Source organism: Schistocerca gregaria, chromosome 4 (assembly GCF_023897955.1).
Source record: "Schistocerca gregaria isolate iqSchGreg1 chromosome 4, iqSchGreg1.2, whole genome shotgun sequence".
NCBI classification, from domain to species: Eukaryota; Metazoa; Arthropoda; class Insecta; order Orthoptera; family Acrididae; genus Schistocerca; species Schistocerca gregaria.
The window spans coordinates 481,653,843-481,670,096 of NC_064923.1; the positions used below are offsets into that span (position 1 = coordinate 481,653,843).

General features: G+C 43.5%; 1 protein-coding gene across 4 annotated transcripts in view; it reads right to left on the reverse strand.

Annotated features, from left to right (window-relative positions):
- Window positions 1-16,254, reverse strand: part of LOC126267149 (insulin-like growth factor-binding protein complex acid labile subunit) — a 71,372-nt gene that overhangs the window by 15,380 nt on the left and 39,738 nt on the right. For all 4 annotated transcript variants that reach the window (XM_049972082.1, XM_049972083.1, XM_049972084.1 and 1 more), the window contains one exon: window positions 8,525-9,880. In XM_049972082.1, coding sequence (XP_049828039.1) covers window positions 8,525-9,880 — 1,356 coding nt within the window. The remainder of the gene's footprint in view (window positions 1-8,524; window positions 9,881-16,254) is intronic.

Below are 16,254 nucleotides of genomic sequence, written 5' to 3' on the forward strand. Positions count from 1 at the left end.
ATCACACACATCCATGCCCGAGGCATGATTCGAACCTGCGACCGTAGCAGTCGCGCGGTTCCGGACTGAGCGCCTAGAACCGCGAGACCACCGCGGCCGGCTCGTTACAAGTACTAGATTCAAATTACGAGTTCATCTTATTTCTCATTTGTTGTCAAATGTACCTCCACATGAAAACTTCGCTTACCCCTCCCATTTTTTTAGTTAATGTAATAATTTTTATGTTAAAAAACATGTTTTCCTACTTTAGCACTCTGTCATTTTTGTGTCTTATGTACCTATAATGTCTATGTAAGTCGCACATCATGTTTATCTGAGTTCGCGACATTCACTTGTCAACTGAAGATGGCCTGAGAAACCGAAAGCAAGTTCGTGACCAAATAAATATAGTTTTGGAGACCATCTGGAAGTGTTTAATATTATTTTATTTATGTCCACATGGCACATAAAATTGCGTGAAGCTGGTAACCCTGACAAAAGTACTGTTCCCCTTTATTATTACTTCGATTTCGATATGTTCAGTGGCACATCGGCGTTAATTGTTATTAATTTTTTGATTGCTTTGACCTCTCACACTGGTGTCTGCTTGATGGCTGCTCCTTGATGTATTCTTTATTTTTTGTTTTACCGTCTGAAGGCAAAATGTTTGAACTGTATTTAAACAGCTTTGTGCATTTAAACTTCAGGTTTAATTCTGTGCAGTTGTCGAATTAGTACTTAAAAGCTTAAAGACTTTGGGTGTGCCTCAGGCAGCCTTTTACTGTTTACCGGCCTTTGGTATTGTAAGGAATTTAAAATCTTAAGAGATATCCCAGTGGATGGTCACAAGATACGGCGTGATGCTACATTCACTTGCTGCCTTTTCTTATAGTGACAGACAAAAGGTGGCAGGACATGAGCATGATGAATCATTCACTTGTGTGTACATGAGGAAAAAATATTTCTGTAGCACCTAAACCACAGAAAAAATTAATGTGCACAGTTGTAGCCAATGCATCAGAAAGATGGACTACTGTCGTATAAAACTGAGACAAATCTGTGCCCTCTTAACTCTGAATGTCACACATCTCCAAATAGCATGGGTCTCCAGGAGCCGGTTTCAGATCAACTTGCTGCACATTTCCCTGATGATGGAGAAATTTTCGTTTTAGTTTTAAGCGGCATATTTCGGTCTCCCTGAACACTTTAAGCACAATTCCACATTAAAGGCTGAATAAATTTCTGAAAAATGCAGCATTGAAATTAGAAAACAATAAATTGTTATTGATAGCATAACATTGCAATCTTACATTGCCAGATTTAACTGTGTATAGTGACTGAAACAGAATACATTGTGTAATCCATTGTATGTAGATCCTTTTTTTTTAAAGGTGTTCAAAACATGCATTATATTCCCAATGAATAATCCAGGCACTATGTAAAATATATCAAAACAGATTGGTTGTGTTGTAAAAGTGATTACACGAGACAGATCATGTACTCACAGCACTTTCACTCTTAGGAAAAATGCGAAACTCGTCTAGGATATCAGAGAGAAACTTGCATTCTGCTTTATAAAGTAATGGGAAGCGATCAGTGAAAAATACTAGATAATTCTACAGTAGGCCAGTCTACATTGAGACTCAATAAAAGCTCTCAAAAGCGACTACACCGGATCAGAGATGGTCATTGTTAGAAAGAAAGCCTTTCAAAATTAGATATATGTTCGGTGTACAAAATTTATCTATAATTATTTTACCTATGATGTTTCAAAAATATGAATACAGAATGGAAACAGCTGTACTTAAAATGAACCTAATATCGAATGTATAATAACTCCAGAATGAGATTTTCGCTCTGCACCGGAATGTGCGCTGACATGAAACTTCTTGGCTGATTAAAACTGTTTGCCGGACCGCCTTTCGCGGACAAGTGCTCTACTATCTGAGCTACCCAAACACGACTCACGCCCTGTCCTCACAGATTTACTTCCGCCAGTAACTCGTCTCCTACTTTCCAAACTTCACAGAAGCTCTCCGGCGAACTTTGCAGTACTAGCACTCCTGGAAGAAAGGAATTGCGGAGACATGGCTTAGCCACAGCCTGGGGGACGTCTCAGAATGAGATTTTCACTCTGCAGCGAAGTATGTGCTGATATGAAACTTCCTGGCAGATTTAAACTGTGTGTCGGACCGAGACTCGAACTCAGGACCTTTGCCTTTCTCGGGCAAGTGCTCTACTCTGGAAAGTAGGAGACGAGGTACTGATGGAAGTAAAGCTGTGAGGATGGGGCGCGTGTCGTGTTGGGTAGTTCAGATGGTCTGGTCATAGGGGAAACCTCGTCAGAGATGTCCACCGCATAAGCGTCTAAGTAAGTGATTCCAGTGGTGGTTTCCCGTTGCTTTCAACTGATTATTATGAAATGATAATGAGGGTAACACAACACCCAGTCCCTGAGCGGAGAAAATCTCCGACCCAGTCGGGAATCGAACCCGGGCCTCTGAGCGAGACACACCGCCGCGCTGACCACTCAGCTTTCGGGGTGGACCATGAAAAGGCACGGAAAGTGTAAATTCGTTCAACTTCCTATGTCGCAGTTGTGTTTCCAAGGCGAACTGAACACTGAAGACTATTTACATTTATGAGAAAACACATAGGTGTTTATGAAATAAAATACGAGTAATAATCGAAACATGATGTTTCACAAAACTATAATTACTCTCACTTTTCAACCATTCATGATATATGTTACAAAGAAAGAAAATATTAAGAAAGATAGCAAAAATAGTTATTTTGAAATGAATATGGCTTCAGTTGCCAGTGACTGTAGCGACGTGTATGTGAACTGCGTTTGCGTTAGTAAGTATGTGTGTGTGTGTGTGTGTGTGTGTGTGTGTGTGTGTGTGTGTGTGTGTGCGTGCGTATGTGTGTATGTATGCCTGTTGTCTTTTTGCGTCAAAGGCCTTGTTGGCCGAAAACTCATTTTGTGACAGTTCTTTTTTTGTGCCTACCTGCAGCTCAAAATCATCGCCATATGATGATTAGCAACTATCCTTTTCATAATATTGTTACATTCTGTCCTGGATTTTCCACTGTTTGGAATGAATTAGAACATTAGACAAGTCGATACAGGAAATTAAAAGTGAAACTAAGAAGAGAAATGCAAATTATGAGGTCGCCTGGAGTATTATAGAAAGAGCTGAATGAGTCATTCATTCAGTACGCTCCAATTCAGGGAAGTATAAATAATACCAACCAAGGGGAAAAAAAGGTTCCTTCGACGAGGAAGAAAAGACAGATATATCACGTCTACCACACAGTTCAATTTGTGATCGAATAAGCATAATTAAGGGAGGAAGGAGAACTGAATTGTTTGCTTTCCGTGGGCAGGAAGGTCCCTGGAGGCGAATTCTGCATTGTTTAAAGGAGAGTAATATCTCTTGGATGTCAGTTCCCATATCTATACTACATGTTTTATATATCTCAAGTTTCTATTTAATGTAATAAAAATCCAAAAATTCGGTACAGTGTAGAAATTGGTTTTTGTGCATGTTACATCTGCCTACTATTGCGCTGAAACGCACAAAATTATAAAACACAGAGTACTACTTTACGCAACTAATAGTTCATGGAGTGTTCTCAAGTAGTTTGAATTAAATTAAAAACAAATGTATTGCATGGAAATGTAGTTGTTTTCATAATGACTTACTGTATTTTGCGCAAAAGACACTGCTTATAATGTACGTATGTTTCATTAACTTCTTTACGTAAATTAGCACAATAATGATGTTGATTATTGTTTCACGCTGTATTATAACCATATTTGTCTCTGCTAAATTTGGAAGCAAAGGGAGCAGTGTGCTCCCTGCCGCCGTTGGCTAAGTAGCTGCAGCAGCAAGTCGTATACTCCTAGCCCACTCATTTGTTACATATTTTAATTCTTAATTTCTTTGCGTGTTTTTGGTATTTTTGGTATTTGCATTGTTTAATTCATAAATTTCGGGCGTATTATAGTATTTGAGAGTTGTAAAATCGCGTTTTAGTACCTGAATAGTGTAAAATCGTGTAGTCTCCTTCCGCCGCCGAGCAGTGTCAGCAGTGCGCAACTAGCAGCATTACTGCATTTACTAAAAAATCTTGTATTTTAATAACCGCTTAAATTTTGTGCTGATTTGGTTGCGCTGTCTGTAGATTAGCTCAGACGTTCTTTGTACAACAGTTTTTAGCATGGATAGGAACTGCAACTGCTGTGTTCGGATGCAGGCTGAGTTGGCATCCCTTCGCTCCCAGCTTCAGGTTGTGTTTCCAGTCACACAGCTTGAGGCTGTTGCCAATGGGCATCACTGTGGGGGTCCGGATGGGAGTTTGTCGGGGACGGCCAGCTCGTTCCACGCATCCCCCGATCAGACTAAGACTGTGGTTGCCCGGGATACTGCCCGCATTGAGGCTGATCCCTCACCTGTGGTAGAGTGGGAGGTCGTCTCAAGGTGTGGCAGGTGGCGAAAGACATTCCGGAGAGCTGGACGGAAGGCCTCTCCGGTTTGTCTGACAAACCGGTTTCAGGCTCTGTCTCCGGCTGATACTGATCTTCGGCCTGACATGGCTGCTTGTCCTATTCCAGAGGTTGCCCCTCAGTCTGCAAGATCTGGGCCGTTGCAGAGGGTGGGCTTACTGGTAGTTGGGAGCTACAACATCAGGCGCGTAATGGGGCCCCTTAGGGATATGGCAGCAAGAGAGGGGAAGACAACCTATGTGCACTCCGTGTGCATACCGGGGGGAGTCATTCCAGATGTAGAAAAGGTCCTTCCGGATGCCATGAAGGGTACAGGGTACAGGTGGTCGCTCATGTCGGCACCAATGATGTGTGTCGCTATGGATCGGAGGAAATCCTCTCTGGCTTTCGGCGGCTATCTGATTTGGTGAAGACTGCCAGTCTCGCTAGCGGGATGAAAGCAGAGCTCACCATCTGCAGCATCGTCGACAGGACTCACTGCGAACCTTCGGTACAGAGCCAAGTGGAAGGTCTGAATCAGAGGCTGAGACGGTTCTGCGACCATGTGCGCTGCAGATTCCTCGACTTGCGCCATAGGGTGGTTGGGTTTCGGGTTCCGCTGGATGGGTCAGGAGTCCACTACACGCAACATGGGGCTACACGGGTAGCAGGGGTTGTGTTGCGTGGGCTGGGCGGTTTTTTTAGATTAGATGGCCTCGGACAAGTACAGAAAGGGCAACAGCCTCAACGGGTGCGGGGCAAAGTCAGGACATGCGGAGACCCAGCAGTAATCGGTATTGTAATTGTAAACTGTCGAAGCTGCATTGGTAAAGTACCGGAACCTCAAGCGCTGATACAAAGCACCGACGCTGAAATCGTTATAGGTACAGAAAGCTGGCTGAAGCCAGAGATAAATTCTGCCGAAACTTTTACAAAGTTACAGAAGGTGTTTAGAAAGGATAGATTGCATGCAACCGGTGGTTGAGTGTTCGTCGCTGTTAGTAATAGCTTATCCTGTAGTGAAGTACAAGTCGATAGTTCCTATGAATTATTATGGGTGGAGGTTACACTGAACAACCGAACTAGGTGAATAATTGGCTCCTTTTACCGAACTCCCGACTCAGCAGCATTAGTGGCACAACAACTGAGACAAAATTTGGAATACATTTCACATAAATTTTTTCAGCGTGTTATAGTCTTAGGTGGAGATTTCAATTTACCAGATATAGACTGCGACACTCAGATGTTCAGGACGGGTGGTAGGGACAGAGCATCGAGTGACATTATATTGAGTGCACTATCCGAAAATTACCTCCAGCAATTAAACAGAGAACCGACTCGTGGAGATAACATCTTGGACCTACTGATAACAAACAGACCCGAACTTTTCGACTCTGTATGTGCAGAACAGGGAATCAGTGATCATAAGGCCGTTGCAGCATCCCTGAATATGGAAGTTAATAGGAATATAAAAAGAAGGGAGGAAGGTTTATTTGTTTAGCAAGAGTAATAGAAGGCAGATTTCAGACTACCTAACAGATCAAAACGAAAATTTCTGCTGCGACACTGACAATGTTGAGTGTTTATGGAAAAAGTTCAAGGCAATCGTAAAATGCGTTTTAGACAGGTACGTGCCGAGTAAAACTGTGAGGGACGGGAAAAACCCACCGTAGTACAACAACAAAGTTAGGAAACTACTGCGAAAGCAAAGAGAGCTTCACTGCAAGTTTAAACGCAGCCAAAACCTCTCAGACAAACAGAAGCTAAACGATGTCAAAGGTAGCGTAAGGATGGCTATGCGTGAAGCGTTCAGTGAATTCAAAAGTAAAATTCTATGTACCGACTTGACAGAAAATCCTAGGAAGCTCTGGTCTTACGTTAAATCAGGAAGTGGCTCGAAACAGCATATCCAGACACTCCGGGATAATGATGGCATTGAAACAGAGGATGACACGCGTAAAGCTGAAATATAAACACCTTTTCCCAAATCTGTTTCACAGAGGAAGACCGCACTGCAGTTCCTTCTCTAAATCCTCGCACAAACGAAAAAATGGCTGACATCGAAATAAGTGTCCAAGGAATAGAAAAGCAACTGGCATCACTCAACAGAGGAAAGTCCACTGGACGTGACGGGATACCAATTCGATTCTACACAGAATACGCGAAAGAACTTGCCCCCCTTCTAACAGCCGTGTACCGTAAGTCTCTAGAGGAACGAAAGGTTCCAAATGATTGGAAAAGAGCACAGGTAGTTCCAGTTTTCAAGAAGGGTCGTGAGCAGATGCGCAAAACTATAGACCTATATCTCTGACGTCGATCTGTTGTAGAATTTTAGAAGAGTTTTTTGCTCGCGTATCATGTCGTTTTTGGAAACCCAGAATCTACTCTGTAGGAATCAACATGGATTCCGGAAACAGTGATCGTGTGAGACCCAACTCGCTTTATTTGTTCATGAGACCCAGAAAATATTAGATACAGGCTGCCAGGTAGATGCTATTTTTCTTGACTTCCGGAAGGCGTTCGATACAGTTCCGCACTGTCGCCTGATAAACAAAGTAAGAGCCTACGGAATATCAGAGCAGCTGTGTGGCTGGATTGAAAAGTTTTTAGCAAACAGAACACAGGATGTTGTTATCAATGGAGAGACGTCTACAGACGTTAAAGTAACCTCTGGTGTGTCACAGGGGAGTGTTATGGGACCATTACTTTTCACAATATATATAAATGACCTAGTATATACTGTCGGAAGTTCCATGCGGGTTTTCGCGCATGATGCTGTAGTATACAGGGAAGTTGCAGCACTAGAAAATTGTAACGAAATGCAGGAAGATCTGCAGCGGAAAATCACTTGGTGCAAGGAGTGGAAACTGGCCCATAACACAGACAAACGTAATGTATTGCGAATACAAAGAAAGAAGGCTGCTTTATTGTATGATTATATGATAACGGAACCAACATTGGTAGCAGTTACTTCTGTATAATATCTGGGAGTATGCATGCGGAACGATTTGAAGTCAAATGATCATTTAAAATTAATTGTTGGTAAGGCGGGTGCCAGGTTGAGATTCATTGGGAGGGTCCTTAGAAAATGTAATCCATCAACAAAGGAGGTGGCTTACAAGACACTCGTTCGACCTATACTTGACTATTGCTCATCAGTGTGGGATCCGTACCCGGTTGAGTTGACAGAGGAGATAGAGAAGATTCAAAGAAGAGCGGCGCGTTTCGTCACAGGGTTATTTGGTAACCGTGATAGCGTTACGGAGATGTTTAACAAACTCAAGTGGCAAACTCTGCAAGAGAGGCGCTCTGCATCGCGGTGTAGCTTGCTCGCCAGGTTTCGAGAGGGTGCGTTTCTGGATGAGGTATCGAATATATTGCTTCCCCCTACTTATACCTCCCGAGGAGATCACGAATGTAAAATTAGAGAGATTAGAGCGCGCACGGAGGCTTTCAGACAGTCGTTCTTCCCGCGAACCATACGAGACTGGACCAGGAAAGAAAGGTAATGACAGTGGCACGTAAAGTGCCCTCCGCCACACACCTTTTGGTGGCTTGCGGAGTATAAATGTAGATGTAAATGTAGATGTAGGTGAGACAATGTATTAAGTATCTGTTGCGTAAAACAGTTTGATTAATTTAAGAGACGCCTGCGAACATTTGCTTTCTAGACTTTTTGAACGGAAATTTTGTTTCAGGAATGTGGAACATAGTACTGTGTACAGTTTACAAGCCGTGAAGACCAAATAAGTGAATTTACCGTGTCTCATCAGATATTTAATTTGAAGACATTATCAGAGAAGGATGAGTAGCTCAACTGGTGGCACTCGAAGCGAGAAGTAATGAGCTGTGGACAGTTCCTACACTGACCCGATCTCATTTACGGCGAGTACACAAAAAAAAAGATTCTCAGTAAATACTTTAAAATTAAAAATATTTGCCCGGGCTAGTGAGAAGATTAAAGATGAAGAAGAGGAAGGAAGAGGTGTTAACGGTCACCTCACGTTAAACAAATCCACGTTTCTCAACAGGTAAGCTAAGTGATGTACATACCTTCATCTCCTCCTGATGAACTACTTGGCTGGTAAGAGACGAAGGCGTTGTGTCGGCTGCAGTTGTAACGTTAATGGTAGAGGAATTAGTGTATTCACTGGACGAAGTAGCAGTTTCTGGAATATGTCTTTCGAGATACATACAATACTGATTAGTAAGAAAATGTGTCCAAAGAAGTCCTCTCAACGCCTTCGGTTCCCAGCATCTTCTACTTTTGTTGTCGGCTGTCCGTCGGAGCCACTTCCCTATTTCTTTTAGCATTTTGCATGAACAAATGAACGGATTTTCACCTAATAGTAGTTCTTCATAATCTAAAGATATCGCAACCTCTGTTAACTTATTGTAACTCAGATCCAGAATCATTTTAGAAGCATTTTCACTTATCACGGAGTCGGTAAAAAACGTCAGACCATTGCCAGACATATTTAAAAAGTGTATTTCGGGCAGGATTACGGAACTGATAGCTGTTATCTTGTTGGAAGATAAGTCCAACACTGAGAGCTGTGGCATTTCTCCGAAGGTGTCTTGGTCCAAGTTTTCGATAGCGTTATTGGACAGGTTCAAGACGCGGATACTCGGGGGCGATAGACTGAAGGTCTTTAGTTTATTGTACGACAGGTCCAGTACTGACAGGTTGCGCATTGCGCGAAACGTCACATCGTGCACTTCACTTATAGAATTGAAGGAGGCGTTCAGACGTTGGATGGCGGGTGTGTCGAGGGAGAGCCGGACCAGGCCGCAGTGGGTGACGTCCACCGACAGGAGGCTGCTGCTGGACACGAGTGGCAACTCGTCGCCCTCAATACTCGCGCCCCAACGGGTGTTGTGGCTCAGATCGAGGTGACGCACCTCGGTGCAAGACGTTAGAAGATCTCCCGGCAGTTGGCCTTCCAGCAGATTGTACGACAAGTTGAGATCCGACAACGCTGTCAAATCCTTAAATGTCTCATTCGCCAGCGAGCGAAGTACGTTGTGAGACAGATCTATTGCAACGAGTTGCGGCATGGAGGCGAAAGTTTCCGGCAGAAGTTCTTCAATAGAGTTCCAGGAGGCGGTGAGCCGCTGGAGGGCTGGAGTGTCAGTGGACAGGTCGACGAGTCCACAGTGGCTGAGATCCAGGGACCGGAGCGTGGCGCTGGTCACTAAGGCAGCGCTGCTGGTGTTGTCAGGGACTATCCCCAGTCCCAGATTGTGGCTCAAGTCCAGATGGTGCATGACGCTGTTCTTCGTGAAGAGGTCAACTGGCAGCGGACCCTCCAGTATGTTGTGCGACAGGTCCACTGCGGACAAACTGGGCGTCTCTCTGAATTCGTCACCCAGCAGAAAACGCACCCGGTTGTGGTCGAGGAGAACCACCTGTTGGACAGAAAGCATTTTCAGTACGCATCCAAAGTGCTGCCTCCATACATTTCATATTTCTTATCATTTGACTAAAAATTTAACGTGCTGTGATAAAATGTGACGTGCTCCAATAAATTCACGTTTTTAAATTAAACTGGAAATTTTAAAGACACTGACGGCAAAAATCACAACACTAAAAGGAATTGTTCGACACAAACGGAAGTTGGTACGCGTGTTTCTACACCTGAAAAATGTTGTCTATTCAGATTTTGCGCCAGTCACATAAGCGTGGCTCTACTAGCGTGGCGAGTTGATATCAATCAAGGTTGCCTTTAAACCAATAAAGACGCCGTTATCAGCACTTCACGGAGTTTGAACGAGGTCGTGAAGTAAAGCTACGAGTAACTGAATGTTCCTTCTGCTATACTGCAGAAAGACTTGCAGGAATGTAGACAATTTACATAATTGTTGTCAGCGGTGATCACAAGAACGTAAGGTCGAAAGAAGAACAGGCTCCAGACGGGCTCGTGGCACTACCGAGAGGAAAGACCATCGTGTTTGGCGAATGGCTCTCGCGCATCTTACTGCATCTGCAGCAATAATATGAGCAGCAGTTGGCACCGCAGTGACACAACGAACTGTTACAAACCGGTTACTTCAAGGACAGCTCCAAACCATACGCCACAGAGCATTCGTTCATTCCACTGACCCTAAACCACCACCATTTCAGTCTTAAATGGTGTCAAGCAAGAGCTCATTGGCGGGCAGGGTGGAGATCCGTTGCATTGTCTACTGAAAGCTGGTTCCGCATCGGTGCCAGTGTCGGCTGCGTGTTTGTTGGTTAGAAGGTCAGTTGAGGCGCAGCAAGCAACCTGTCTGCGTGGTGGACACAGTGGACCACAATCTTGAGTTATGGTCTGGGATGCGATTTCATGAGATAGCAGGAGTACTCTCACGGGGAGGGGGCGGTCGGAGTGGGTTCCGGCAAGATCAACAGGATAATGCTCGTCCACATACCGCTGTTGAACACAACACACTCTACAGAGTGTCGAGATGTTGCCTTGGCCTGTTTAGTCACCAAATCCGCCTCCAATCGAGGACATGTGGGACATCACTGGACGAAAGCTTCAGTGTCATCCACAAACAGTGTTAACGGTCACTGTATTGATAGACTAAGTGCAACAGACATGGAACTGACATCCTAAAACTGTGCAGCACAATGCATTCGCGTTTGCATGCTTGCATTCAACTCTCTGTCGGTTATACCTGTTTTCAGTGCACCAGCATTTCACCTGTGATCTTGTAATTTCTTTCACTGAAAGATGTTACCTAGACAATTGAATTTCCAAAATTTCATTACTCTATATTAATTTTTTGTGTTGCGAGTTTCTTTGCGTCAATCAATGTATGTCGACTGCACCTGTGGAGGCAACGCAACCAACAACCATGCATCTCTACACTCAGTGAAAGGGCAGTAGCAACAAGGTGCCAACTATTGAACACGAAGAAAACGAACAGATTCAAACAAACATTCCCAGAACTAATTAACATGTGATTGTATTTCTTAAAGCTCTATAGTTTTAATGCTACTCATGTGAAACAAGTAAATCAAGTTACCATTCGCGTTCTCTCCTTCTTAATAGACTTTTATTCCGTTTCTCTGAATCAGTATTTTCTCTCCGTTTTTCCCTTTCGCTTTTTACTATCTATGCGGTTTGGGAGGAAGAGATCTATCCCTGCCTCTTGAACTGGTTAAACAAGAAATAAATAAACAAGTAAATGAAGAAGAAATGTTTATGTGCAGGACTGATCCAGCCACCAAATGTGGTTCCCGAGGTTCGAGTCCTTAGGATAATTTAGGTTAAGTAGTGTGTAAGCTTAGGGACTGGTGACCTTAGCAGTTAAGTCCCATAAGATTTCACACACATTTGAACATTTTTAACACTAAATGTGACTTATTGTCCTCATATGTTAATTTTTGCCTAAGGCAGCTTATTCATTGTAGGCTAATCATATACTAATGGTTTTTACCTAACATTATTCTGTGAATAAATACACTAAAGCTCTAGTGCTCGATGAAATGAAAATGCAGAGTATTTTTCTGGAGTGTGGAAGAAAAATTTTCATGCTTATTGTTATTATTATTATTATTATTATTAGTAGTAGTAGTAGTAACCGCAGCAGTATTCGTAACAATAACTATCCTGATCTAAAATCGTATTAATATTATAATAATAACAATATGAATACTTAGATTTGGGCCATCGCCGATTTTCTAGTGCAGTTGATTCAGACTCCACCTTTAATTAACTCCAAGACGCCACGACGACAGAACATCAATGTTCATTTTGCTATGGCACAGACTATGTAATATATTAGTCCCAACCACGCTGTACAGTCTTCAGGCATTCAGACGAATACAGGCATCCAGTGGATTTGGTCTTTATTCAGCCTGGAGCTGATGGGTTCGTCTTTCCCTATAGTGTCTTAAAATGTTGTGGTCGAAACCTAGCGAGTGAGATGAAAGGTCACCCATTAAGGCAGTTGTCTTCCCGTGCCTAGTACAATTATCTTGCTGTAAGTTCTTACAGAACGCAGCAAGTCCAGGGGAGTGTTATTGTAAATAAAATGACCAAAGAAAATGCTTGTGTTCTACTCCTGAAACGGACTGGCTGAAAGTTCGCAGCAAACAGATCAAAAAAAGTTTTGCATCACCCTGGTACCCAGAACTCCTAAAATAGGCGTTGACTGAAGCTGTCGTATCACAGACATAGTCCCTTCGACTGTTCAGAGATGTCACTAAAACCGCCAAAAGACGAAAACAACGATGTATGAGTAGCGCCTATTAGACGGAGGGGGTCCGACAGCCGATCAGTTCCAGTCACTCCACCAGGAAAGCGGTTGTCTGTATTTCAATCTTGCACAAACGGTCAGTTTCCGCGGTTCGATCGTGTCCACATTGTTACATTGTGCCAGGAAGGGCATGGGTCTTGGAGTGAATGAAAGCGATGTCGTTTGGACATGGAGGAGATACAGAGAGACAGGAACTGTCGATGACATGCCTCGTTCACGCCGCCCAAGGACTACTACTGCAGTGGGTGACCGCTACCTACGGATTATGGCTCGGAGGAACCCTGACAGCTACGCCACCATTTCGAATAATGCTTTTCGTGCAGCCATAGGATGTCGTGTTACGATTCAAACTGCGCGCAATAGGCTGCATGATGCGCAACTTTACTCCCGGCGTCCATGGCGAGGTCCATCTTTGCAACCACGACACAACGCAGCGCGGTACAGATGGACCCGTAAATATGACGAATGGACCGCTAAGAATTGGCGTCACGTTCTCCTCACCGATGAGTGTCGCGTATGCCTTCAACCAGACGATGTCGGAAACGTGTTTGGAGGCAATCTAGTCAGGCTGAACGCCTTAGACACACCGTCCAGCTAGTGCAGCAAGGTGGAGGTTCCCTCCTGTTTGGGGTGGCATTATGTGGGGCCGACGCACACTGCTGGTGGTCATGAAAGGAGCCGTAATGGCTGTACGATACGTGAATGCCACCCTCTGACCAGTAGTGCAACCATGTCGGCAGCATATTGGATAGGCTTTCGTCTTCATGGACGAGAATTCGCGCCCCCATCGTGCACATCTTGTGAACGACTTCTTTCAGGAAAATGTCATCGCTCGACTGGAGTGGCCAGCATGTTGTACAGACATGAAACCTGTCGAATATACGTCGGATAGATTGAAAAGAGCTGTTTATGGACGACGTGACTCACCAACCACTTTGAAGAATCCACGCCCAATCGCCTTTGAGGAGTGGGACAGTCTGGACCAATAGTGCCTTGACGTTCTTGTGGATAGTATGCCACGACGAATACAGGCATGCATCAGTGCTACTGGGCATCAGAGGTACCGGTGTGTACAGCAATTGCACCACCACTTCTGAAGATGTCGCTACATGGTGGTATAACATGCAATCTGTGGTTTTCATGAGCAATGAAAAGAGCGGAAATTATGTTTATGTTGATCTCTATTCCAATTTTCTGTACAGGTTCCGGAACTTTCGGAACCGAGGTGATGTAAAACTTTATTTGATGTGCGTATTCAAAACCCTTTGTCGGCAACCATTGTGAGTGAAAGGGTCGTGAGTTCTCTGTACTGAAAACGGTGTGTCGATGGTATTACTGATTTCAGTATCAGAAAATGTGTGATCGACCATTATGCACGAAGCATTTCACCTTTTACGGAAAGAAGAGGTGTCGAATTCCGATTATTCATTTTTCGATTTTTGCTTGCAAATGTGCTGTTTAGAATGGATGGTAGGAAGGAAGTAACGTCTATGAGGCTGTAGAGGCGTGAACGAGCTGGATATGGTGTTGAACAGTAAATTTAGGACAACAATTAGGCCTAAGAGCATTAAGAATGTTGAAGAAAAAGCTCCTACCTTCACAGACACTCCTGACAGACATACAGGTCTTAGGTGACAAAGATTTTGTACATATGCCTGTTGGTTGGCAATCGCCCACAAGCGACGAAACTAAGTTAGCTGGAAATATAAAAATTACATTGAAATCCGTATTATAATCAGTTCACAAAGACTTTGAGGATTGCAGTAAAACATGTAACTACGTAGTTTGAAGTTTATGACATCCACCTTACTAAAGCCATTACAAAAGCATTAGCATAGCATTGCTATGGTCAGTACTTCTAATACTCTGCTAGACTGCTGCTCCTTGCAAGTGACTCGTAGTGATTCTGTCCACAAAAATATCACTAATGGAACACAACATAAATGTGTTAAAGTTTAGCTGCCGGAAATGAGTTTCAACAGTGCTAAAATATACCAAGACGGCTTACCACTCCCCCTTATTCTGCCCACCAGGCTTGCATGAGAAGCCAAAGCCAACATACATCCGCTAGAAGTAAACATTACCATCTTTCCCTGGGAAGTGAGGCAGAATGCTATGCAAATGGCACTTTCTGCTAGAACAGCATTTCTCAAGGAGAGCCAGTCAAAGGATCACCTTCCCCCACAATGTCTGATTTTGCTATTCCTTTTTAATATTTTCGTGCGTTGGATTCTGGTTACATTGTCTCAGTCAGACGTGTGTCTGTCTTCAGTGACTACTTCTCTGTGTTCTAAGCGTTACTTTTAATTGTTGTTGTATTGCTTCAGTTACCTCTTTTCTGTGATTTGCTAGAACAGTATTTGGAGCGCAGCATTTTGCTATTCGTGGCTTTATGGGAGGTGATATAAGAAAATCTGCTACGTCACCGGTCTGCAAGTGGCACCACTAACTGCTCACAGTATCCGCCCTGCCCAACGCAGGTTATCCATTGCAAAGCATCCGAGTGCCTAGCTTCTACAATGTGATTTAGTAACTCATAAGAGGACTGAGATGTTACATCCTTCTTAATAATTAGAATATCTCCACGAATTCAGTAAAGAATAATAAACTGGTAGTGCGTGTTTCAATGCGGAAGTCAGTTCTTCGGAAGCACGCCTGTTTTAAACTGAGCTCGTTCTAAAGTGATGAAGATTATTAATGTGGTTGATACGAATTACTCTATCAAATTACCAAAATATAATCACAACCTCGCTCGATTGCGCTGTGGAGGATATTAACCCAACAAAACGAGTTTCTTTTCGTGGAATAGAACTGTTCTGACTAGATATTGTGAGCTCTTATCCTGTTTTCATCTTTGCTAAAGCTACTAGGAACAAGGTGCAAGCACTGTATTGACTTTTAACAAAGTACATCTTCCAGTCCAGTGGTCTGATCTAAAAATCTTTCTGAAAGCAGTTAGAAAATTAAAGATCGTTAACCGATGGTACTGGGTTGGTGACGATGTTAACCCTATCCCGCTGTTCCAAATAACGGTGGCGACATTTATTAACAGAGTTTTCTGATTTCAAATTCTGTCAAGGACATTTCATCTCACAACAGAATAAAAAGTAGTTTCCTTTCCCGTCTAGGATAAAGGTTTTCTGGAAGCTTCTCTTGGTTGTAAGGAAGTTGCGGGGGACTGCCCTCCCAATTAGTCCCAATTGGGACTACCTTTGCCCCACTAGCAGCTCGCCTGTTATTCAGCTGTGAAGTCTCTGGCAGGGGCATCAGTCATTGCTCGAACAATCTGCGCTACTACACGGAACATTGACGTTTAGTCATCATGTGGGACAGCTGCAGTGTTCTTCCGGGAAAAGCCACTTCCCGCATCGCAAGTGCAGCTCGCTCTGCAGTTTACAGACTTTATCTTCCCAGCGTTTTCCCTCGAGCAATATTGTATGACAAGGTAGGGGGTGGAGAAAAATATGGGAACACCAAAAACGCACGTCACCATGCCTAATGCGGTGTAGTAAACCCACTGACACCCAAACCACCTT